Below are 26,882 nucleotides of genomic sequence, written 5' to 3'. Positions count from 1 at the left end.
AATTTTTCTTTAATGGGAGACAACAGGTAAATGGGTGCCTGGTGCTTAAGTGCTAGGGATGGGAGGAAATTAAAATGTGCAGAACATGCCCAACTTGCCATCTAGAAATATGCAAATATTTCTACTTAGCCTTATTAAACTTGTGATATAAATACTGTAACTCTGTTACACAGTGTAACAATATTGTTACGTTGTCAAATCCTTACTAACTGCTGTATTTAACATAGCAGGTGTAAAAAGGAGGAATTAAAAATCTGTATTTTCTCTCTTGTACACAAGTGTTTTCCTAATGTAGCAGTTGAAGTGTAACCATTTGAGACATGATCATGAAAATAGGGATTTCCTGCAACTCTCACCGGACTACTATGCCCATCAGTCACTTCAGCAGTGCTGGGGGCAATATGCAGTTCTCTGAAGGGACACAGAAGAATGGAAACATCTGTGGAAGCTGCATTTCTTCAAGCTTTGTGATCACTAATAAGCTAGTGGCAAGGCTGGATGAAGACACCTGGCAATCAATTTGATTATATTGAGTGTAACAGTGGGCAAAGCGTCTGTTTTAAACTGTCAGCATTGACAGTTAAAAAATTAAAGCTGAGTAGATACCAGAAAACTGCATATGAAGAAACAAACACTATCTCTAAAGCAACTGAAAATGTCTATGTTTCTAAACAATAATACAGTCAAGCAAAATGAAACTACTGTTCTTAGCCAACTGCACCAACAAGCCCTTTCTCGGAGACCTCCCTCATACAGAGGTGACTTGAAGAGAAATAAACTAGTGTTCAGCAAAGAGAGCAAAAAAATCACAACATTCAGCAGTTATAAGAAAGATAATTATAAACTAAAAGAAGCAAAGAGATGGAAATATGAAATAGCAGCATGTTGCCTGATCATATGCTGCAGGGTGAATAAAAAAGGAACTGTTATCTCTGCAAAAGAATTGGTGAAAGTGTACTTAATACAGGTAATCCTGAACGAGGTAGTTTCCCACAATACAATATCTAGAGATGCATAGAGACTGGACATTAGGAGGCATTTATTTATGGAGCAGGTGTTCAAACATGGAAACAGGCTTCCTAGAGAAGCAGTCAATGCCCCTTGAATGTGAGCATTTAAGAGGCTTTTGGACAATGTCCTTAACAACATGCTTAGACTTTTGGCCAGCCATGCTGACATGGTAACATGCTGACAAAGCCCCCCTGAGTAATTATGGGCATGTTAGTAAAATAGAAGACACACTGAAAGTGGCTTTTGAAGTAAAGCAGCGCAGCAAGCCAGGGGTGTCACAGTCCTGAATGCCAATGGCATTCATGTAATGACTTTAAGTAATGGGCAGTTGCAAAAGCCCAAATAACGAACTCCTAGTCTAATAGGATTATTTTGGGCTTATATGAAAATGTTCCTAATGTATCTAGATTTCTGCCTGGAGAGCATAATTCACTGTTCCAAAAGCAGAACTTGTACAAAGCAACAATTCTTCTCAAAGAGAAGCTACAGGAAAGAGCTGACAATGGGAGTTACAAAGAATATCACACACCGAAGCAGCCGATCTGCAGCACAATATCTGGCAAGAAGCCAAGAAAGCTGAGAATTTTATTGCATATCAATTACACTCTGACATATTGTTCACATCATCAAAAAATATAATTTTTTGTTAGACGATAAGAATGATAAAATTTGAAAAATAAACCATTTTACTACTTTTGAGACTCCATACACTGAAGTAGGCAGATAAGTGAATTTGGCACAATCCTGCCTACCTCTAACTTCCACACCAGTGTTTATATTAATAACTACTTAATTTTGAACTGGCAAACTTTCACATATTTATGGTATCTGAGAAACTATGTTGTCCATGAATATGATGAGAATTCAGCATAGTATGGCAGGATATGAACATCAAAACAAATAAAGGCAGACTATTAAAAGAAAAGTATTTTTCTAAGCACCTTCATATTCTGGGTATCTCTAGCAGCAACAAGTTTAAAGCCAGTCCCTAAAAAATGTGAGCAAAACTGAACATATGAATACTATAACCAGAAAATGTTGACTGCTGCTTGATGTGTCAGTTGCTTCCCTCCTTATCATACATTTCCAAGTCACAGCTCATAAACAGCACTGGAAGTTCTATGATACACTTTCATATTACATAATATTTTATAATACATACCATTTAATATCTATTATTATTATTATCATCATTATCATCATTATCCTTATCATTATACTACAATATATTTTCTGAGATTCAAATATGAGAGATAAATAATAATTTGAAAGACTTCTTAAATCATATACAGAACCTGGGTGAGGATGGACAGGGAGCCTCATTATTTCTAAATAATTTCTAAATAATTTGACTGTGATATTTGACTTTAGGACACTTTCCTAAAAAAAGGGAGCTGAATTAGCAGTTACTAAACATTTTAGTGGAGGTACTGAGTTATATTAGTCTTGTTCAAAATGGATAACTACCTCATGCTTAAGAAAATATCTTTTATAGCCTTCTAATGCAGGAATTCTATTATTACAAATAAATTCTTTTAAATAAAATGTCACTGTCTTGTAACAGCCTTTGTATCACAAACTCATATCCCAGGCTGCCCAATTCATGGTAGTAGCTCCTCTACTCTATGTCACAAACACAATAGTGACTCTAGAGTAAAATCAAAAAACCATGGCATGGACAAACACAGGCTGCTGAATTCTCTAGCTCATACCAGAAAGAAACTTCAATGTGAACTGCATCATACCAAACTAGATTTCTTTTGAACAGCAGACACACAACTTCTAGAAAGAGGAGACCAGAGACTGAAGTCTTTAATCCCAGCAAATGTTACCTTACTCAGCAGCAAGGGTAGTAGTCAGCAAAAGTAAATATGAAAGGATAATGCCCATAGATTATATTAAGCAGACATTTTTCCTACACATTTCTAAAAACTTCATTGCCAGAACTGTAAAACATGAAGATATGCCACTAAATACTAATTTTAAAAATCTACATTTTTTGGGACAAATCTAGACTAAAGAGCACCTCTGTTCATCGCACAGAATTATGGCTGCTGAAATTTTTGGTTTTTGTTTTTTTTTTTGTTTGAAGCCTAATACTACTGCTACTGCTACTGCTACTGCTACTGCTACTGCTACTGCTACTGCTACTACTATCAGAGTATTTTCTGGAGTGAAGTGGGCAGGGTGTTTCTGAGATGAGTTCAAGTTCAGCTGGCAGGAGATCCCCAAACATGAAATTTGCTGTAACTTTTTTTTTCTGGGTTTTATAATGAGATGTGATGTGAGATATGTCTTCTTGGTCAAGGATATACTTAATTACAGACCATCTCTGGGTTATTTAGGGTTCAAATTACACTGGAAAGGGGCTGTTTATATTGTTTATCACAAGCAGCAGATTTACTATCTGTCTGTATTTAAACTATACAATGTGTCTAAATACCAAGGTGACAGACACACAACGTGCCATTACACAAATATATTGAAGTAATTCAAATTAAATGTTCAGAAGATCTTGTAACACACTAGATATGGATTTGTTTATAAAGGTTTGACAAAAGTGCCACATGATGGTTCATTACAACTCTAATTAATGAAAAATAGATCCAGTAATAAGCAACAGTCGCTGCTATCACTTAATGCTCTGAAACAAGGTTTACCAGCCATGAAGTTCAAGGGCCTGATTACAGATAATGGACTTAAGCTTCCTGTTGGGAATTTGCTCATTCTGCAGGCTCAACAGAATTTGAACTTTTGACATTTCCATCATGCTGTAGCTTGACTAGAGGTGAAATAGAAGCAGCTGTGGTGAAACTGCTAATGGACTAACTGAAATATATGAAATCTTTCACTTGGCTGGACCACCAGGAAGTCTAGTTCCCCTGGAGAAATGTAATATTACTAGAAGTAGGCTCAAATTTAAAGTGAAAAAATTCTGAAATAGGGGTTTCCACCCCCAACTTTAAATTGAATAAAGTTTAGGCACTAGAGTCAGGAGTGTGCTCTGGAGGCCAGGAGGGCCAGCCCTGTCCTGAGGAGCATCAGGCACAGCATCTCCAGCTGGGCAAGGGAGGGGATTGTCCTGCTCTGCTCTGCACTGGGGCTGCCTCACCTCGAGTGCTGGGGGCAGTTTTGGGTGCCACAATGTTAGAAAGACATTAAACTGTTAGAGAGTGTCCAAAGGAGGGCAACAAAGATGGTGAAGGGCCTTGAGGGGAAGCCGTGTGAGGAGCAGCTGAGGGCACTTGGTCTGTTCAGCCTGGAGAAGAGGAGACTGAGGGGAGACCTCACTGCAGTTACAACTTCCTCATGAGAGGAAGAGGAGGGACAGACACTGATCTCCTCTCTGTGGTGACCAGTGACAGGACTGAGAGAATGGCCTGAAGTTGTGTCAGGGGAGGTTTAGGTTGGATATCAGGAAAAGGTTCTTTACCCAGAGGGTGTTTGGGCACTGGAACAGGCTCCCCAGGGAAGTGATCACAGCCCCAAACCTGACAGAGTTCAAGAAGTGTTTGGACAATGCTCTCAGGCACATGGTGTGACTCTCAGGGGTGCTCCTGTGCAGGGCCAGGAGTTGAACTTTGATGATCCCTGTGGGTCATCTCAGCATATTCTATGATTCTATGTCTAAAATTCACTTGCTCTTGTTGGGCCTTCTCACATAGGAGTCCCTAAGTCTCTTCCAGAGTCAGTGGAGAGGAAGACGTTTCTTGGACAGCTCAGCAGACTTCAGACATGAAGGTGAGACCAGCAGCATCTTACTCTTTCGATCCAGAGTATTTTATTTATTATTCCTAACTATTTTTACAGTGTCCCAAGTGGAGGCTGCCCTCACAGACTGAGATTTCACTGTGGTGGTAAATCCTCTACACATAGGAGAGTGGCCAGAAGTTTAATTTTGTCAGGTCACATACCACCATCTGGGAGCCCATTGCCAGAGGAAGGACAATGGACTCTTCATTTATTTCAGTGTCCCCAAATGGCTTGACAGGGAGTGGATGCCTTATATCTTCCCAGTTAGACATGCTCTCTTTTATTTTGGGGATGTTCAGGGAGCTAAGGCACAGGCATCAAGTTCTTCCTGGTTGTCAGCATCCCTGGTCTCCAGAGGCTCCAGGGAGCAGTTAGAATATGGATTGCTTGGATTGCTGCTCTTCTGAGCAACACAACACAGCAACACTGTTATGCAGTGCTAACAGCCAAGCTTCGGAGTGATATACCTGTGACATTTAGGATTTGCAGGGGTATGTACATATTTAAGTACCTTACATGCCTATAAGGATGTGTTACTATGCCCTTTATATTATGTAAACCAGCTCATATACAATCAGAGGAAATGAGGGATGTCAGGTAACATGGGACAAAACACAAAGCAAGGTTTAATACTACACTCTTATTCCCATTTTCACAGAAATAAACAAGGGTACAAAACTGTCAAATAATTTGATAGATGTAATTACTAACCTGATAGCACACAGCAATGCTTGATGAACTAATTTGTCAGAGCAGTGACATTGTAGGCACACTAACATAAGCACAGAGCTTTGGCCCTGAATAAAACTTCTCCGGTTATTAGGTCATTAATGGAAAAAATAAAGGCTGTCTAAATGTGACCCTTGAGGCAATCCTCAAATTTGTTATTTCTAGCCCTTAGGCCATTGCCCTATGTGATTTGTGTTTAATCACAAAAAAATAATCAGGGAAAAGATCTGCTGGAGATATATAGCAAATTTAATTAATAGTAAACAGACTAAATCTTCTAAAATATTATTGTTCCACTGTAACAATAAACGGAAATAATAATTGAATGGATGACTTAGGAAATAATTAACAGTAATAGGCCCAAACTGGTCACATGCACTTAAGGAGGCTTTAGCAGTGATTTCATTGAGTTCCCCCTGAAGCCATCCTTTCTCCACGCTGAACACACCCAGGTCTCTCAGCCTCTCCTCACAGGGCAACAGCACTGATCAACTTGATGGCTTCACTGAACTCACTCCAGTTTATTAAGGTCTTTCAGGTATGGTGTTGGAGGGGGAAAATGGGGTGCAGTATCTTGGATGTGGTCTAATGAGCGATGAGTAAAGGGAGATAATAATCTACTGATTGTGCTCTGGCTAACACAGCCTTCTGACCTCTGCTGCTGCCTCACACTTTGCCATGACTGCAAAGCCAAGGTGTCAGGCAAATAATTAATTTGAGTAGCAAGAGCTGCAAGATGATTTGGTTTTTCCTCAAAAGATCAAATCTAGAGAGATGCTGAACATCAGAAACTCCCTTCTGGGATGCTAAAGTCCAGAAATGGACCAAAGCCGATCAACAGAAGAAGAGACATGCAGAACAGTCAATGGCAAGAAATTAAAGCTATTGGTTTACTTTCCAGAAGCTACAGAACAAAGTTTCCTTTCCATCCAGTGAACCAGCATAGGAAGGCATTGTATGTAAGTAGACAAGCAATAGACTGTTGTCTACTAATTAATTCCACTCGCAAGTGGTAGGATTCCTAGGGGGATAGAAAAGATGCTTTTAGGGCCAGAAACTGCTTACATAAACATAGATGAAATGAGAAGAGCAGGTGAATTTCAGAGAAAGAAGGAAATACCATAATCAAGTGAAGTAACCCATCCCCCTACAGGGTGATCTGTGCCAGAAGACCTGCCTGAACTATTTCACCAACAGTAGGAGGGTAGCTATGAGTAGTTTTACAGAAAATGTGGAAATCTATACCACACCTCCTGTGAGTTATCAGATGAATTTGATCTTTGACTTCTGCCTTTATTGGGAAACTGTTTTCCTGCAGATTCCTTTTCAAAATAGGGTTTTGACTGGTCATGAGTCTATTAACCATTCTCACAGACAAACTCTAGAGCAAAGAAGGGGAAGAATAGTCTCTTGAAATAGATGTAGAAGAAAAAATGAAGAAGATGCTGTATCTTATGCTAGTGTCACTGCAGAGCTGATATGTGGACTGTCGTGCAGAGAAGAGCAAAACAGGAAGCAGCAATGTTGTCAGAAGATGTCTCTAGGGAGGTTTTCAAACTCCTTGTAGTGTCTGATCACAGAGGTTAAACAAGGAGAACACGATATATACACATATGTACATGACATCTATGTATGTATGTACAAGACATGTAGTGTATCCATTAAAAGCATGCAACTCCTCTGGTCTTCAGTAAGATCAGCTCTCAACCCCTCATTTGTCCAATATATAAGCCAGCTGTATGAGATTCATAGGAAAATGTCTTTTGGAGAACATAAGAAATGTGGACTGACTGGTTTTTAGGGATATAATGATTTATATCTAAAGAAACCCTGGGCAGATGAGAGTTGGCACACAGCTATTCTGGACTTAAAGCTGGTTGATGTAAACAGAGTCTGATTCCAATAGTTTTCATTCAGAAACAAAACAGGTGGATGAAGGTGTTTATCTTAAAATAACTAGATCTGGGACACTCACCTATTACACAGAATGGTTTCCTCGCAAAGCGCAGTCTTCCTTGCCATCCTCGGTATCGACAACAGCATCCAGCAGACCAGATACGAATAATAAATTCCAAACCAAAGACAACAATCATGACAAATTCCTAGAAATGGCAAATAAGAAAAATGCCTGTTACAGATAACCAGCACTTGAACATCAGGAAAGTTGTCACTACTGTTTGTGTCTAGCAATCCACCTTGAGCATCTGAACATCCCAAGCCAAACTTGGGATCCTGCTCCCCCGGGTGGTTACACATCTGCAAGCAGCACACAGTCCTTAGAGCTTCACAGTGAATGGTCTAAGCCTAACCTGAATAGCATCAAGTATCAGCTAAGATTGGCTGCTGAATATGAAACACCGAAGAACTGAATAATACACAAAAATATTAGAGCAAAGTACTCTAAGACTTTGGATATTGAGCATCAGAGCACAGGTAATTTATACAGCTAGAGAAAAATGTTCCATATCCACATCCATAAAATTAGTTCTTAGTTTAAAAGCTAAAAGTTTTGGGAGATATACTCTCATTGTTGCAATATACAGGTGAAGTAACTGAGATTATGAGTTTGGGAAATCAATTTGTTCCCATCAGTAGGTTAAGGTACATGCAAGTGTAATTACATACAATGGGTATGTAACTGCTTGTAAGGCAATGAATGAATACCCACCCTAGGCATAACTTTCCCTGGACAACCTGTGAATGAAAGCATTTAGAAATTTTGCCTTGCTTGTTTGGCCTGCTTTTCTTTCACATTGGAACCTTCTTTAAGACTGTCTATTTTAATAGCATCAACCTGTATTTATGCAATTTTTATTCCAAGAAAGTTTTCTTTACAACAGTGAGGTCAACAGAGTTGCAGTGATAGAGCTTGGAGCACAATTCAGCTCCATACCCTAAGGAAATCTGCAGCTCAATGATATGCAGTGATATAGTGCATACACACTGTATGGAATTATAAACTTAGATACTTTCCTGGAATACCATCACAAAGTTATGGAATGATAAAAATAACAATTTGTATGTTCACAAAAGGAGAAAAGTACTTGATGGAGTTCCTTAAACAGCCCATCAAGAAGAAAAGGATGGAAGTTGTGTTTTATTTGGCAGCCCAATGTATTTCTTTGTCCAGAAGTAAGTTGTTCCTTGTCAGCCAATTAATTTGTTATTCCTGCAGGATGAGGACTAGTGTGGTACTGGTGAAAAAGCACTGCAAATGAATTAAATAGAGGAATATTTGCAAGGGTAGGGTTGACCTAATACTGACTTTTCCCCAATAAATATTTTGCATGTTTTTAGACTGTGAGACCCTACAACTCTACAAGCCAATAAGGCTGTAAATATCATATGTGTCAACTCAGGCAATAATTTACCTGAACAAATGATATTATTAATGTTTTGCCATATAATGGTGCTTTACTAAATTACAGTTAGTGGCAGTACATTGAAACATTGTGGACTTAATTGCTTTTGCTGTCATAGAACAATTTGAAAACATAGTATTCCTTCCTAAACATGTCAGCTTCTGTAACTACATTACACTGAAAGCACTTTTAGAGATTTCTTCAGTGTCTTTATTTTTGGTTTTGTAAATCCCATACTGAATGCCTTAGTCACAAAAACAGAATAAGATCCCTCTGCTAAAACGTGGCTGAAGAAATGCCACATTTTTTATTAGAAAAGAACACATGGAAAAATGAGTGTGATTGTTTAAAGTTTTCTTTTTATTCCACTACAAGAAACTTCAGCTTAATTCCATGGGCAGTGTTATTGCACAACTTCAGAAAGGATTATGTACAAAACTTAAAAAGTTCCACATATAGTAACAATAATTCCTAAGAGTTGGCTACCCTGTGGTACATTTCCTTGTAGGAAATTCTGTGTAGGCCAAGAATAAAATGGACAAGAAGCCAACTGGAAAAAAATGAAGAATAAGTACTTTAGTTATTTAACTACCACTTTTACAGTGGTAGTTAAATCATGAATTGTCAAATCTGGTTTACACATTTTTAGAGGATGCCTCTGAATTTATGAGGGTTGATGGCAGGCATCCAGGCCACCCGACATCTTATTCTCCTAAGGAAGTTTCTTCTTTGGGACAGGGTAAAAGATACTGAAGGAAAGGTCTGAGAAGCATGAAAAATTCTTTGCTTGCAATAAAATATTTTTCTTGTTAAAATTTAATCACATTTTACTTGACTAAAGTTTGTTGTTTCCCTGGAAAACATACAGTGAGTACAGATGGGCGAGACGCTTTGTAAGCACAGTGAAATTGTCCCAGGCATCTTACTGAAGCTGATCCACACACACAGGAGTGTGTCCTCTCCTGTACTCTAGACCCCGGCAGGGCCTCTGATGGGGAACTGGCAAGGACAGAAAGTACTTAACGATCCTGGAAGGACTAATCCACAGCTTCAAGTCAGTTAAAATAGTATCACAAAACTGCTGGTAGGAGTTGGAAAGAGGTAATTTTTTTTGAAAGTTTACTCTTCTGGCTCCTATCAGTGCTATGCAGTTTTGTATTTATTACCTGTACTATGCTATATGTATTTATTACCTATACTATGGGTGCTATGCTTGCTTGGTGAGACAAGGATGAAAAAAGTTATTGTGTGCTGAAAGCATGTGTCTGAGAGTCTGTGTTCCACATTTTGCCCTTGTGTGGTAGAGACAGAAATCATATTTGTCTTTCACACACACAAACATATACTGAGAAGAGAAACTTCTTGGAGATACATCTATTTTGGGAGAGAAAAAGAACAAAAGGATATTTTCTCAAATTTTTTTTTTTTTGGTGGGTAGGGTAAGAGTATAAGATTTTTCTTGAGGAAAAAATGTGAAATACATTTTCCTTGAGAAAAAGAGTTACCATTTCTAGAACCATTACAAATTTATGCATGGTTATATCACCTCAAAATTAACTAAGGTTTCTACTACTTAAACATTTTTTTCTACTACTTAAACAATATAACAACTGTAGTTATATTGAGCTCAAATGCAGTAAATATGTCTCTGTGCACTGGGATGCTAAAAGAACTGCTGCTTTTAAAAATGCTGTATGTGATTTTCTTCCACCCATAGCAAGTTTCTGGAGATTTTAAAGTACAGTGTAACCTTTAATAAAAGAAAATACATTGAAGAAAATGTAGATGGGGTTTCACACTTATTTTTGCACTTACTGAAATAGTGATGTTTCAAACTGATCCTTATATCCTAGTGACTCATACTTCCTCAAAGAAAATACGATTTTGAAGGGAACTAATATAAAATATAATAAAGTCTAAAGGGAAAGGATTTTCCAAAAAAAATGAAATGCATTGAAATGGAACTCTTCATAGTAGTACACGTGAGAGCTTTGTTTTATTTTGGATTTGTTCAGGTCAAAACGAGAGAGAGACAAAGATCTCCACGCTACTGTGTAAAAAAGTAATGTTTTAGTAGTCAGGGCACTCAGTCAAAATGTAAAGGCAAATCTCTGTCAAGGTTGATACAGGCTGGGGAATGACATTATTTTTTCCTATGGCAGCTGTAAAGTTACAAGGTTCTTGGTCTTCCATGAGCAGAAATTGGAAGGATGCATCCCAGACAAGATCAGGATTTTTATTATTTTATATTTCATTTGGAAGGCTTATTGCAAACTTAAACATAAATATAGGCTTTGAAATGACTTGAGTTTAGTTCCTTAGCAATTGAAACAGAAGATCAGAACATAATTGGAAAGGTGTGTGATGGAATAAATCATTAGACTTCGTGCTTTGTAGTCTTGCTGAAGAAATGATGCATTCCAAGTATCTCTGTCCTACATATAATATAATGGAACCTCATTAATTTTGAATTACTTAAGAGATATGAGAAACAACATATCAGAATGGGAAAATCTTGCACTGTTTATAAATCTGGCCCTCTTCAAACTTAAGCAAGGCTGTACTTGAACTGATGAGCAAGTTAAGATTTACTGGAAACCTAACCCTTCCCTTTCTAGGTAAAGCAGAGGTGCATTGGCCTTTGCCATTTCATGCTTTTTTCCTATCTTGTTATCCTTTTCCAATCACAACTGCATTTGGCCTTACACCAGAATCACTACAATCTGTCACTTTTTTGGCTATTCAAGCTCGCAGTTAGCATCTCCCAGTAACCACGATGGCAGACGCCTTGGTGTTTCAGACAGTGGAAAGTTTTTCTTCCTTCTCAAAGCACAGTTCATCCAAACTGAGGAGCTTTTCCTTCTGAAATGTTTCTGCGTATGCAGCTCCAGTTGTCATGGGGAACCATGCACATGCAAGAGAAGCAAGGCTGACACAACAGGGATTACAAGGTTCAGTTGCATTTGGCTAGCAGTGTATTCCTGAAGTTCTTTACATCTGTGTGTGCCTGGGTTGTTACACCACTGGAACAACGAGGGTCACACAAATGGCAGGAAAAGAAAATAAGAGGTCATCCAGAGCAAGGTTTCTGTTTATAAAAGGTCCTGGAGGACTCTAATCAACAGGGTTGATGATTAAGGAAATCAAGGATACTTTGTACAATCCAGCTATGATAAGCACTTTTCCCCCATTTTTTTTCTTCTTATCCAATTAGGATACATGATTTGTTGAAACTGTTTACGTTAATATGCTTCTCAGGCAGTTTTTAATGATAAGGATTTCCCTAAGCATAACATTTTAATAGCAAAAAAAAGTTTATATAATAGCATTCTTACTCTTTAGCATAACTACATATTAAAGCTGAAAATAATTTTCTGTTGATGAATCAGGTGCCTTCACTGTAGACTGTAACTTCAGGGAATTAGATCCATTTTTGCAATAAGAAAATGACCAAAGCTGAGCACTCTGTGCTGGTCTAGGATGCTTCTGGTTATTTTGCAATGTGTAAATGAGCTGAGGCTTGGATATAAGAAATCCACCCACAAGACAATGTCTCTGCTGTTATTTTAATTATATTTCTTGTATGGAAATTGGGATTTTAATTATTCTAAAGGCTAATGAAGTAGCCCAACAAACATGCAGACTGATATGAGGAGCTTCCTGCCTTGAGCTCATAGGAGAGCTGTGTTTACAAGTGACATTGGTCAGAAGTCTGAGAAATGGACAAGAACAGACCAAATGAATCCTCTGAAATAAGCTTTAGTAGGGCCACGAGTGTTTCCCCTCTGAAGACAACATCTCTGCAGTGTAGCTGCACTGCATATCCTCATCTGGTGTAAACCAGCAAGCCTCACTGCACTAACACAGCAGAACATGAGAAGCAATGTCATCTGATACTGCTTGGGATATATCCCCTCTTCCCTAAAGTCTCATAAACAGGCAAGTCCAGTGTTTCCAAATCAGGGAAGTCCAGTGTTTCCAAATAATTTTGAAAGGAGGGAGAATAAACATGTTCTCATACTTTAATTTATGGCCGACTGGTTTGTCACCAGCTGCTAAAATATCTTTATGGTGACACATGAATACTTGATACTGTCCAAATAGCAATGCTTTATTACTCATCGTCAAAGAGGATGAGATTGTTTTATCATTCAGTTAAACCAAGAACAGAAGACCTCAGCTTATCAACAACATCCGTCTCCTAAGCCAAAAAAAACCCCCTCTACTGATTCCAGGTAATAAGCTCTAAAGTTGGGCTGTACACTTTAAAGATATGCCATTGGGATGGAGGGAAAGCACAGTACTGGTCTGTCTCAATGAAACTTGACAAAGGTCTGAGCTTTAAATAGTTATGATGCAGAAGCTGGTGTAGGACTACAGACAATTCTGTTATACTGCCATTTTCCAGATTAGAACAAGCAGGTAAGAATATGTGCATGCTTTATGGTTTAAAATAATAATAAATTTGAACACATTTGTGTTATTCCTGGTTCAGCACTAAAAGGGAGATCTTTGATATAAACAGTTAACAAGCATATCTATGTGTGCATACATACACTTAAGAAACTAATGTTTTAATACTATCCAGCTGCAGTTTAACAGAGGGAGGGACAACCATAAATCCAAAATCATAACCCAGAATAGAACCTATTAGTGGCATATAAATCACAACCAGAAACTTCACTTCAGCTCCCAGTGCAATACACAATGCACATGAAGTGAAATTTGTGCACCTTTTTATCATTTATCAGTTTTATAATGGATGTGATACTTTTAGTGCATTTGATTTTACATATCATGATTAAGAATTTCCACATAGATTGTACATTAATAGAGGATTATTGAGAAATCAGTTTAGTGCCTTTACTCAAATACACAGCTACAAATCTATTGATAGAATATTAAAATCCCAGTTATATGCTTAGTCCACATGTTATATATATGACTTATGCTATCCAACTCCCTTTTAGTTTTTTGTGTTTATACCTGACATGGCACCCAACAGTCATGCTTCTTCTTTATTCCTTTGCAACAGAAAAAGTAGTAAAAGTAGTAAAAGTAGTTTTGAATCAGATAGTACAACCCAGCAGCCGAATTACATAGATGCCATTTATTTATGTTTTGCATAATCTCTTATAGAATAAAGACAAGTATTTACCATATCAGACACAATGCACGATTCCTACCACTGAAACTGTGCTAACCTTCCTCAGCATCCTCTGCCTCCCCAGATCAGCTGACTCACTTCACATCACCATCATGGGCCAACAGCTGAGGACCTGCTGGTGCCAGAGGAATGAGTGCCACAGGGCTGCACCGGCCATCATGGTTATTGCGATTACCATGTAGGCAATTTGTACATGTGGGCAAACAGATCCCAAAACTCCTTCTGGTGGACATGGTTCTTCTAGGGACACCCTGCTGATCACTGAACACTCTCTTTCAAACTGGGAAAAGGGCAATGGGAAACACTGACTTCTCCACGTCTATCATGCTCTTTCCCAGATACTGCATCACCTTTAAATTTTCCAGCCATTTGCACTCACTGCTTTGTGTCATACCATTTGTTTATGTGTCAGGTGCAACTACACATCTAAGAGAATTTCTTAAAGGAGATTATAGCATGAAACTCACATTACAGAATAATTTTCTACTTTTCAAAAATTTTTTACCCTTCTCTGTGCTTATTCAGATTTTCTTCCTCTTTAGTGAGATATCAGCAGTAAATGGTCTAATTTTGGTTTTAAAATTGTCCTTGTATTGCAAACAAAGAAGGTCTGTACAGCTGTACCCAGGCCTTTGCATTTCCTTTGTGATTTCTTCACGCATTTTTTTCTGCTGTAGTCACATTTCTGATGTCACGTTAGAGGCAGACGTTCAAGCACATGTCTCTGTAGCAACACAGATCCAAAATTTTCCATTTGAAATGTCTGTGAAGAATTTTGTATCTTTTCTCTGTCCAAAACAAGTGTAGAACAGGCATCAGAACTCTGAATCTCTTTATGCCCTGGCATCCATATTGATTTTGTATTGATGCAAGGGGTTTAGGCTAATTGTTATGGCTGATCACGTGCATGTGAATTAACTGATAACATCTGCCATGCTGTACTGCAGAGTAGGATGGAATATCCATTCTTTTATTCTTTGGTCTTAGCATCTTTGGAGTTGTTAAATGCTGGAGACTCTGCAAATGATATCGGCAGTGTTCTTTTTAAAATTACTTCTTGCAGTTTCCCAGTTCTCAAAGCTCATTAAGAGAGCTTCCCTAGGTGTTCATCTGTGCCTGTTTTAACCACTGTGAGACCTAAGTGCATCTTGGTTGATATATACTGAAATGTTACCAGTACCAAACATTTTCAGAAAACAACTTTAAGAAAGTGTCTTCTGACAGTTCGTAACTTTTGACAAACTGGTCTTGGTAGCACTGCACCCAATCAGCCAAAATCCTGTTCATGCATTTAGTTTTTAAAAAATGTCACCTCACCAAATATTTCTGCTATTTGGACAAGTATTTGATCACAATATTTTTATTCAGTTCCTTAAGTTTCCTGAAAAAGTTGACTTGGTCCCCTTTTTTTCAGTCAAATAACTAAATTTTGAGAGCCAGTATACCAAGTCTTGTGTTTCACACATCATGCCATTTGCTGACTGTTTTGCAGTTTTTCCTATTACCTTTTTCCTAGGCTTATGGAATTTTGGTCCCTTGGAAAAAGAAAACATACATGTATCTTTGTGAGCCATACATTTCCTGAGATCATATCTTCATATGGTACAATCAGCCAATTCCTGTCTGGTTCAGATGTGATACCAAAGTTATTATCCTGCCTATGACATACTACACCCTTTCCTTAGGTACTTCATGGAAGCCCAAAAGTCTAAAATGGTCAGTACTTATTTTGCTAATTCACCTTTGTAACTCATCCACAACTCACGGTCCTCAGAACTGAACTTCGTTCCAGTGTGTGTCTGTGTATTTACCATCACCTTCACTTTAAGTGGATTTTAATATTATATGAATGTCTGTTCTGGATTCTTACAGATGTTTTTGTTGTTTGTTTTTGCCTGTATTTCAATACTTATTTCACAGAATCACAAAATCACAGAACAAGCTGAGTTGGAAGGGACCCACAAGGATCATTGAGTCCAACTCTTGGCCCTGCACAGCACCATCCCCAAGAGACACACCATGTGACTGAGAGCACCAAACACTTCTTGAACTCTGTCAGGTTTGGGGCTGTGATCACTTCCCTGGGGAGCCTGTTCCAGTGCCCAAACACCCTCTGGGTAAAGAAACTTTTTCTAATATCCAACCTAAACCTCCCCTGACACAACTTCAGGCCATTCTCTCAGTCCTGTCACTGGTCACCACAGAGAGGAGATCAGTGTCTGTCCCTCCTCTTCCTCTCATGAGGAAGTTGTAACTGCAGTGAGGTCTCCCCTCAGTCTCCTCTTCTCCAGGCTGAACAGACCAAGTGCCCTCAGCTGCTCCTCACACGGCTTCCCCTCAAGGCCCTTCACCATCTTTGTTGCCCTCCTTTGGACACTCTCTAACAGTTTAATGTCTTTCTAACATTGTGGCACCCAAAACTGCCCCCAGCACTCGAGATGAGGCCACCCCAGTGCAGAGCAGAGCAGAGCAGGACAATCCCCTCCCTTGCCCAGCTGGCGATGCTGTGCCTGATGCACCCCAGGACACTCTTGGCCCTCCTGGTTGCCAGGGCACTGCTGACTCATGTTCAACTTGCCAGGTCCCTCAGGTCCCTTTTCATGGCACTGCTTTCCAGCATCTCATTCCCCAGTCTGTCTGTACATCCAGGGTTGCTCCCTCCCAGGTGCAGAATCTGGCACTTTCCCTTGTTTAACTTCATGTGGTTGGTGATTGCCCAGCCCTCTGATTTGTGGAGGTCTCTCTGACGGGCCTCCCTGCCTTCGAGGGAGCCGACAGCTCCTTCCAGTTTTGTATCATCTGCAGACTTGCTTGGTATCCCTTCCAGCCCTGCCTCCAAGCCATTTATGAACATATTGAAGAGGACAGGGCTGGTGAAGGAGCCCTGTGGAACCCCAGTAGTGACAGGTCACCAGTCTGATGTCACCCCATTCACTCTAACCCTTAGTGCCCAACCCATGAACCAGCTGCTCACCCATTCCATGATGTATTTATCCAGCTGTGTGCTGGACATTTGCTTTAATTCACATTTTTTAAACTGAAACTTGTGAACAGATTTCTCCTGTTACTTGAGGAAAGTTCACATTTTGACTGCAGCAAGCTGTGTCTTCACGTGCTTTGTCACATCTCTGTGAAGTGACTGAGTGGATTGCAGTTTTTCTATGTTACTCATATGGTGGATATCCCCTCGACTGCCAAACAGGTTTTATATCACTAACGTGCTGCCTTCTTCAGCATTCTTTTCCTTTTGACATTTAATGGTTTGTAGAATTTTTTCCTTACATATTATTTTTAACCATGTACTTTGGCTTTCCTCTGGGGACATATTCTGCATTTCCATTTGGCAAACCAATATTTCCCTGACAAAGGTCAGGTCTGAATTTCTGATAGAGAGTTTGATATCTATCCATTTTTACTGTTGCAATCTCAACTGTTTGTTGCCTGTTTTAAGGAGATAGCTCTTGATCTCCATATCAAACTCTGGTATGAAGCCAATAAAATTCAGTACTGCAGGATCTAGCATAAACTATTATAAATCTACATCTGTGGAAAATATTACACTTATTCCTTGGAGGTGATTTCCCATGCTACCTTGTTATCACTTAAAGGGATAAAACAAGAAAGAAGACATGTCATGGAAGAGCAGTTTTGCAAGGAATCTTGCTCGCTTTTCCTTAAAGGAAGTCCAGGACAGCTGGTTTGGTTCTTTAGCACAATGTGTTGATCAACCTAAAAGGAGATATGCTTTGCCCTCCTCAAAGAATTATATCCTTATTAATCTGAATCCTGCCACCCCATCACTGACAGCTAATCCTCCCCACTTTCCATTTCTAATCTCAAAATCCTACTAAAGATTCTGTGATCTCCTAGAGAAAATGGCCCCTTGAATGACTGGTTAAAAGGCTCTTTTAATATGTTCTCTGCTTTTGAATATTAATTCTCTTTGTTTTAGGAAACAAAGGGAATCAGAAACTGATTGGTCTCAGTACCAGTATCTTCTCTTCCGACTTTCTGCATATAGCTGTACAATGTCATCAACAAGATAAGCTGAGTAACAGCTCTTATATAGGAACTGATAACAATAACATAAATGAGTATAATGTACCTATTTAGAAATTCAACACTGGCTTTCTTACTGGGGGTTAGAATTTTATTATTAAAGTTGTACCAGGTCATGAATTTGTTACATTTGTCACTGCTTGTGGGTTTGCTATTTCCATTCATCTTTCTTCACTGCACATTACCACCCATTTCTCTACACATGCCCTGGTCATTCAGAGGAATGGAAAATAATTTTGCGGATGGTATTTCATCCAGCAGCCACTGACTTGTGGTAACTCCAGTGATCTTGTTTAACACAACTGATTGGTAGTTCTGCCTACCTGGGAATTGCTCTGTCAGTGACAAAATCTCTCTTGCCTTCTACTGCATTTGCTGCTGAATGCTGTAGTACTTGAGGTACCTGTTCATAGTTATCCTACCTTCTTCAAGTGATTCAGTTATGAGATTTTTTTTCCCCTGTTTGTAGATCACATATGCAGTTTTAATGATCTTTAGTCATCAAACCCATTTAAGCTTTCCCAGTAGAACCTAATATATTGCATTTTTAATTACAATAGAAAAATGATTCTGTTCAATGTGTGATTTTCAATCTTTTCTTTACAAAGGTAATTTCTGCTTAATACAGAATAATAAAAGAAAAGAAAGGACAAAACATTGTTAACACTATAATCAATCCCAGAACCATATCAATTATAGGCTTATGCGAGGATTGAGACATCTTTATTCTCTGATCTGTTGAAGTGTACTTATCGCCCTCAGCATTGTCAACAATATATAGAAACTTCTGCTGACAGTATATAGATATCTCTAGAGTTTTATGTGCACTGCTGTGTTCTGCTGTTAGGAAATAGTTTTTATGGTTGCTTTCATCTCTCTCTCCATAGATACAGTGTGTACTTGTTCGTTACAGAGCTTTGCTGGTTGGTTGGGAGTGCCAACACTGCCTTGTGAGAGAAGAATTAAGCTTTGAGGACAGCCACTGTTTTTAACTAACTCCGTCTTTTAATTTACATTTTTGTTTTCTGTCAGATTTTCTTGTAATAACTTTTAATTTCAGCAAAGTGCATTCAGCATTTAAATTTCCAGTGGGAAGTCTGCTCTGTTTCTACATAAAGATTCACAAGCAGTTGTGATGAACTGTAGTCCAAATTTTTGTAACAACAGTCAGCTGTGACTTGGTCAAATCCATATACATAATAGGAGAGCATCAATGTAAACAGCAAAGATGTGAAAATATTCATTTTGGTAAGGTAAGGATATTTTTAAAGCTAACAGGTAGTTTATTATGACATGGTTGAATTGTTTTTTGCTCATGTTATCACCTTATTATAATATTAGTGTGCATGAATCCAAACAAGACTGAAAGCATGAAGGTTTTTACCTTATCAATGTTATATTTCCCTCTCTTATTCTGTCTTTGATAACATCAGTGTTGTATGTCTAATGTAATTGTTTAGAGGCCTCGATGAGGAATTTTGAAATTTCAAAGCTAAGAATTGATTTGGAAAATAAAACACTAGAAATTAGTGTTTCTTGAGAAATACTAATTTTGAGTTTTGACAAATCCACTGTTTTTTAGATCAGGGATAAATTAATCTGTTTTTCTCAGAAGAAGATGCGACAAAATTCCAGTAAAGGGTTTATACCTTACTGTTGTTAGAAATGCATCTATAACTGAAATCTGTCAAGATCATTCAGTTTTTCTTTTTATGCCTTGATAGCTGGTCCTATAGAGCCATCCATTAAGTCTTCTATCAGGTCTGGTGGTCTTTTATCCAAGCATGGCAAGAGCATTCAAGTGCTCGTACAATCTAAACTGAAAAATGCCATGTTTTTTTTAACTGAGCCCAAAAAACATTGAGTGGATTTTTAAAAATCCACTCTGACTAGCTTTAAAATGCTGTAGTGGATTTATATGATTTCATCCTTGTGAACAGACTTATTTTCTAGAGCAGAGAGACATGGAATATACGCTTACCTGCAATAGGGTAGCTATACCCTATGTTTTTAAAATCAATGTGTGCCCTCTTTCTTTTACACAAAAATATTAGGAGAAAAAAATCCTGGAAAGATATTAATTGCAAGAAGCACTTAGTAGACTCTCCTTTTGGATTCATCTAAGTGACCACAGTACATGAACAAACCAGCTTCATCCTGTGCACGCTGTCTGCTTTTATATCTTTGGGAGCTATTTCTGCCTGAAGAATGTGTTCCTAGAGTACATTTTCAGAGGCCTTTATTCTACAAATCTGGGTACAGCTTTCTACACCAGCCATTTTCAGAGAAAAGCACAAAACAGATTTGATAAAACCAGTTCTGCAGAAATTCACTTGAGTTTCTCAATCTCCCTATCTTGATTAAAAATTAAAATTATGAAAAAAAATGGGATGCTTTGTTTGTTCAAATAAAAATGATATTTTGTTTCCTACAATCTCAATCTTAGTTTTAAGCCAGAAGTTCTAAAAAATCAAATACACAAATGATATTTTACCCCAGGCCGAATGAAGGATTTAAACTGATCCAAGACCTTTTTTATTTACTTCTCAATTTGTCAAATCTTCATGGGTCAACTCAAATTATTTTATCAATTTTCTTGCATTGACAGCAAACAAACAGAAGTGAACCAGAAATTCACATAACTTTCAGCTTTAGTTGAAAATGAGCTTAAAATATAGAGAGTTTGGTCAAGAGCACAAATGACCTCCAGTTCCAGATAATATTCCTTCTTGGCTGCCTTCCCCAAAAGATTTGGTTTTGCCTTCACAGCCTCCGTTTTACTCCCCTTGTGTTTATTATTTGATAAACTGCTAGTAAATGTGCTTGTAGATCAGCAATACACCAAAGATTATTTTCTTGCTGTGTTTGTTAGATTCTCAAGCTGCTTGTGGTTTATTTTGATGCTGAAGTAGATTTTTATTCTATTGCCTGTCTGGGATATATCACTGCTACAGCTCAAGTGCCAGAAGTTGTGTGCACAGATGAGGCTAAAGCACAATTATCATTATAGGCATAAGGAGTTTAATCTGATGGTCTCCTCCCAGTTACTCTTATTATTTCTGGACACAAATCTAACCAAATTAATTACTGATGTAACAGTTCAACATTACTGTATGTAACATCCACTTAACTTATCTGCAGGACTTTCATTTTAAATATAAAATTCAAATATTAAGGGCGTTTCCCTTGACAGGTTTCCTGATAAGGACAAGATGCCTTGGAACACAGTAGTACTTGTGTGGATGCCAGAATTGAAGCTGGGTCCAACACAACACAGCGGGGCAGGTTTGCCTCGGCTCTGGGAGCAGAGCTCAGGCATTTCTGTATCCCAGATGAGTCCATTAACCTCTGCTGAAGCTCAGAAACCCTCAGCTATTACTGCTTTCCTAAACAATGATTTGCTTTGAGCTATCACACACTGTTGCACGTTTCTGAGAGAGTATTTAGAATGCAGTGATTAGGAAATATGTTCTCTGCTCCCTAGAAAGGGAAGACTCAGGCAGATAAATGGAATTGACTGATTGCAGAAGAATAATCTTCTCAGCTCCTCTGGCCTTTCTGAGAAGGAAGAAAAGGTTTGCTCAGCTCATCTACACTTCCCTCTTTAATCTCCCTGTGTAATTGTGAATAGCTGCAATATGTCAAAAGCCACAGGTGCCAGTGCATGCAGCAACTCAGGTATTAAGTTGAAGGAACATTACATTAGCTTTTTAGGCAATTAACATGGCTGTAGGGGAGACCATCTGGAATAAATCTGCAAAACAAACAGTTCACAGAAACCCAGCAGGCAGCTCTATGGATTGTTGTATTTGTACAGTACTTCATTAGAAAATAAACATATAACTTCTATTTCAAGCACAAAGCACAAACAGTATTAAACCAGATCTGATAGTTAATACAGCTGTCTTACTAAATGACACATTTGGAAGAGCTGTGTGAATCACTGCAAGGAAAAGGTTGCGAAAACTCTAGTGGCTGCAGTTAGGTGTTGGCACAGCCAAAACAACTGCTCCTGAGTTAATGTAGAAATGTATTTTCCTCTTGGTTTGCAGCTACAAAAGCCTGCTTTGATAACTGTTAATATCAGCTAATGATTCAGTATGTAGAGAAGGGACACACCATGCATCAGCAAACTGCAATAAAGCAGTCAGCTTTAGCCTGCTTCTGGAACTTCATACTTTGCTGTGTTTATATATTTCTCCATTAGAGACCCACAGCAGGAGACTCAAAATTCGTCATCACTAGGTTTATTCCTGCCAAAGGTTTGCTGAACACAGTAGGCTATAACATAGAAATGTTGGACGAGGCTAGTATTGATGCTTCAAGAATCAACCATCCACCCCTCTTCCTCCTTAAGGCCTATTCTGTGCTCAGAGGAGGCCATGGGATGTGCAGTTGGAACAGTTAAGATGGACAAAGTTCATCTTGGAAGCCATAGCAGCAAAAAGCACCAAAGTTTCCCCCAGTAGACACTGAGCAACTCTGCTCAGCTGATGGACATCTCTACAGGGACTGGTGCCTCAGCTATCAGAGCTCACCACACCTCTGCCCAGTGCTGGGAGCAAGGCCAGGGCTTCACAGACTTCCTCCACATTGTGGCTCCTGTGAGACCCATGGCACAGTAGAGGGAATCAGCCAGCTGAGGAATCAGCAGTAGTAAGTGTACCAACACAATCAACAAATATGTGGCTCATGAGAAATGCATATTTTATGTCAGAACAAATGGCATTTCTGCAAACTATTTGCATAAGTATACAGGCAAATGGATTACTTGTCACAAAAGCACCTTCTATTACAAATAGGGTATTTTCAGACTAATAATATTTTCCTGTTTTCTGTACCAAAAAATGTTAGTAATTAGTGTACCAATTACGATAATATAACTAGCTGCAGAACATTCAAACAAACTTCCATTTGCCAAGTGTTGTTCAGATTCATAAATAATGGGTCTAGGTATGAGTGTAGGATTACATCTGATCATTTCTAGCTGGTTTAATGCCACCTGATCTTTTCTTCAGAGAAAGAAAAAGCACTAATACAGCTAGGAAGAAAAACGCAACATTTAGCATGGTTCTCCCTAATTAGCCCTGCTAAGAAACCATCTAATGGAGCAGGACACCACGTACCTGCACCTAGCCAGCTCTGGACATTTAGTTCAGGAATTTTGGTGCAGTGGCCTATTGTGCTGCAAAGACATAGCACACAGCATAATTATGCTTATCGGCCTGCTCACACCCTAATTAATTAGGGAGCTGTTCTGAAGACCGGAGCTTTTGGATATATACAGTGATGGCAGTTAAAATGTTGGCATTTGTCAACAGTTACTTCACCTCAGGTGCTACCTAACAAGCCACAGTCTGCTGAATACACTGAACTGAAATAACCATGGTAACTCCAGATATACAGTGACGTTTTAACGCTTGCTACTGCCTATCCTCAGGCCATTGCTTGCAGAACTAAATGGCCCATCAAGAAGAAGATGAATAAAATGGTGTCTGTACAATGCATGAAAAATGTTAAGCACTTTTAGGGATTAAAGCCATTTTCATTTACCTCAGAAGGGAAAAAGGAGAAAAAGGGAAAAAACATAATACAAAAGCACGTATTATGAAGAAATAATGAAACTACCACATCCTACTGCAGCAACTGCTACTAAAATGTCAGTATCTACCAAGAGCTATCCCAAATTGGTATCTAAGATACCAAAATTAATTCCTATTTTAAGTGCCTCTTACTACATACTGACTTTATAAATTACAGCAGCAATATCAAAGGTCTTTCATGCTCAGTCACTGCCAAACTGCAGTAGAAATTCTATCAGTTATAAGCCACAGCAATTCTCAAGCAAGGAAGGCAATGCAGTACAATACTTTATGAGCACTGTCTTACCATCCGACCTGTTTTTCAATAAAAAGACAGTGCAATCCTCTATTTTATCATCTTTTCATCATCCTGATGAAAAGTCTGATTTTTTTTAAATGTTCAGTTATTGTGTTATATTACTTCCTCCATGGTGAGAGAGAGGATTTGAATGTATACAAAAGTATCTGTAAAATTGTCTTGTATTTAGAATTTTCACTTACCAAAATGAAGAGACAACCAGAGGCAAGTTTTGTGTGTTCAGGAATAGTAGAAAACACGGACAAAATCAAGCAACCAAACACAAGGAGAAAACTGAAAAAGAAAGAATATTAATAATTGTTAATATTTTTCAGTACCCTGACCCAGTATCTATATTGATCCTACTCCACCAACATTAATAGAAGACTGTCTTTGTACAGTCTTCATTAGTAGAAGGGAATACAGGCACTACTTAGTTCATTAGAATAATAACCTGTTATTAAATCCATACTTTTCTGAGCAGCACTGCTAGAATTAACAGAAACAAGATTTTCTTGGGAAAATGACCCAGTATACACAGACATTATGTTTTGCATCACAGTCCTGTACCTTTATGCAGTCCAGATAACCTAAGTGTCTTTAAAGAAAGATCTCCAATGCGACAGTTGTTTCCCAGGTCTGAAAAATCATTTCTCCCACAACTGATCACAAATATCTGCTGCACAAGCTTACCAAAGAGTTAAGTTACATATCACACCTCTCTGTCCATCTGAAACAACCTCCTTCTGAGCAACAGACTTCATGTACAAACCACCAGAAGTGAGAGGCAGTCATTGTCCTCAATGAACAGGCTCTGTTCTGGGAACAAACTTCGCATCATACAATCCACTGAAGGACTTAAAACAGTTACACAAGCTGGGCAGTTACAATCAGGAAAACATGAGCACAATTTTGAGTTTGCATGAGCCTGTATGTTTCATGATACTGATGAATATATACAGGAAAAACAGAGCTAAATCTTTTTGTGAGGAAGATCCAAACAAATGGTATCACTGCAGAAATTCTTGCATATCCCATGTCCAGTCCTTAGAGCATACAGCACAGGTGTTTGCAGACATGAGACAGAAAAGCTGATATTGCTCTGACACATACTGTTGGTGGTAAGGATTATCCTTTCCTCTTGTACTGCTTCACCAACAATACCACTGTGCTAGTGAAACCATCTATGAACTGGATGAGAAAGGTCCATTTTACCCACAATATCATGAACTGACTAATCAGCAGCCACTAATAATTGATTCTACCAATGTCTTGCTTAATTCCTTCTTAAAACACTTGTCAGTCATGCTGTGCTATGAGTCAACCAACAAATGGCAGACCTTTGACTTTTGTCTGAATTGCTGGGACTCATTAGCAGATGTTCTAACCCACGTGAATAGATATTGTAATTAACACAGATACATATCCCTCCCCGCCCTTATCTTGACCCATGAGCCTTTCATTATACTTCCTCTTCTCCATCCAGCTGAGGAAGGGGAATGATAGGGAGGCTTTGGTGGGCACCCAGTGTCCTGCCAGGGTCAATACAGCACACTGTGAAACCTCTGCCTCAAAAGATTGCAGAACTTGGCTGACAAAGGCCATGCTCTGGCTTTGAAGTGAGCTCTGCTTTGAGCAGGAGGTTGGACAGGAAGACTCAAAGAGGATCTTTTCAACCTAAATACTTCTGTGTTTCTAACTACTGGATATAACATTACTATATTATTGCATCTGCATCCACTTGTGCTTCAGGAGCTATGGTTACTTTTTCCCACAACATATGGACTTTCCATAGTGGTGTAATATAGTAGTGCTATAATATATGCAATACATTACATAAAAATATGAGTCTAGTCTTCAGAATTTCTAGTAGAAAATCTCTATCTGCAATGCAATTAGACTTTGGAGGCACATTTTTTAGCATATCACTTAACTGCTGGGGAGAAGTTCTACTCTGAAAATCAAATATGGTACAACCTTGCATATAAATTCTATTAAGGACTGTAAATAAAACAGTATCCAGGAGGGTGAAGTGCACATTTGGCATACACCATTGGCAAGTCTTCTAGACTAGAGAGAGGCAAAGATCAACACATGCTCCAAGATTAATTAAAAAACTCATTCAAGACGTGCAATTCCAAGCACATGTACAGGCTGGGCAGAGAATGGATCAAAAGCAGCCCCAGGGAGAAAGACTTTGGGGTGTTTCTGGATGAAAGTTCAACATGACTTGGCAATGCATGCTCACAGCCCAGAAAGTCAACCACTTCCTGGGCTGCATCAAAAGAAGTGTGGCCAGAGGTCGAGGGAGGTGATTCCACCTCTTTACTCCTGTGAGACCGCACCTGGAGTGCTGCATCCAGCTCTGGGGCCCTCAGCACAAGAAAGACATTGGCCTGTTGGGACATCTCCCAGAGGAGAGCCACTAAACTGATCACAGCGCTGGACCAGTTCTCCTGTGAAGACAGGCTGAGAGAATCAAGGTTGTTCAGCCTCCCCTCAGAAGAGAAGGCTCCAGGAAGACCTTAAAGCAACCTTCCATTACCTAAAAGGGGCCTACAAGAAAGCTGGGGAGGGACTTCTCACAAGGGCATGTCGTGATAGGACAAGGGGGAAGGCCTTAAGCTGGAGGACATAAGATTTAGGTTAGATATTAGGAAGAAATTCTTTACTGTGAGGGTGCTGAGGCACTGGAACAGGTTACTCAGAGAACTTGTGGATGCCTCATTCCTGAAGGTGTTCAAGCATGTTGGATGGGACTCTGAGCAACCTGGTCTAGTGGAAGGTTCTGTGCCCATGGCAGTGGGGCTGGAACTGGATGATCTTTAGAGTCCCTTCCAACCCCAAACCATTCTGTGATTCTATTTTTCTATGATTCTATTTTTCTATGATTCTGTGATTCTATGATTCTATGATACGTG

At 38.9% G+C, this 26,882-nt stretch overlaps 1 protein-coding gene across 2 annotated transcripts in view; it reads right to left on the bottom strand.

Moving 5' to 3' along the window:
* KCNQ5 (potassium voltage-gated channel subfamily Q member 5) overlaps positions 1–26,882 on the bottom strand; it is a 282,213-nt gene that overhangs the window by 62,022 nt on the left and 193,309 nt on the right. For both annotated transcript variants that reach the window (XM_048298185.1, XM_048298186.1), the window contains exons 2-3: positions 24,165–24,255; positions 7,469–7,595 (exon numbers count right to left, since the gene is read on the bottom strand). In XM_048298185.1, coding sequence (XP_048154142.1) covers positions 7,469–7,595; positions 24,165–24,255 — 218 coding nt within the window. The remainder of the gene's footprint in view (positions 1–7,468; positions 7,596–24,164; positions 24,256–26,882) is intronic.

The sequence above is a fragment of the Corvus hawaiiensis genome, chromosome 3, assembly GCF_020740725.1.
Source record: "Corvus hawaiiensis isolate bCorHaw1 chromosome 3, bCorHaw1.pri.cur, whole genome shotgun sequence".
NCBI lineage: Eukaryota > Metazoa > Chordata > Aves > Passeriformes > Corvidae > Corvus > Corvus hawaiiensis.
The sequence above is the reverse complement of the archived record's forward strand: the minus strand, read 5'-3'. Positions and strand labels throughout refer to the sequence as shown.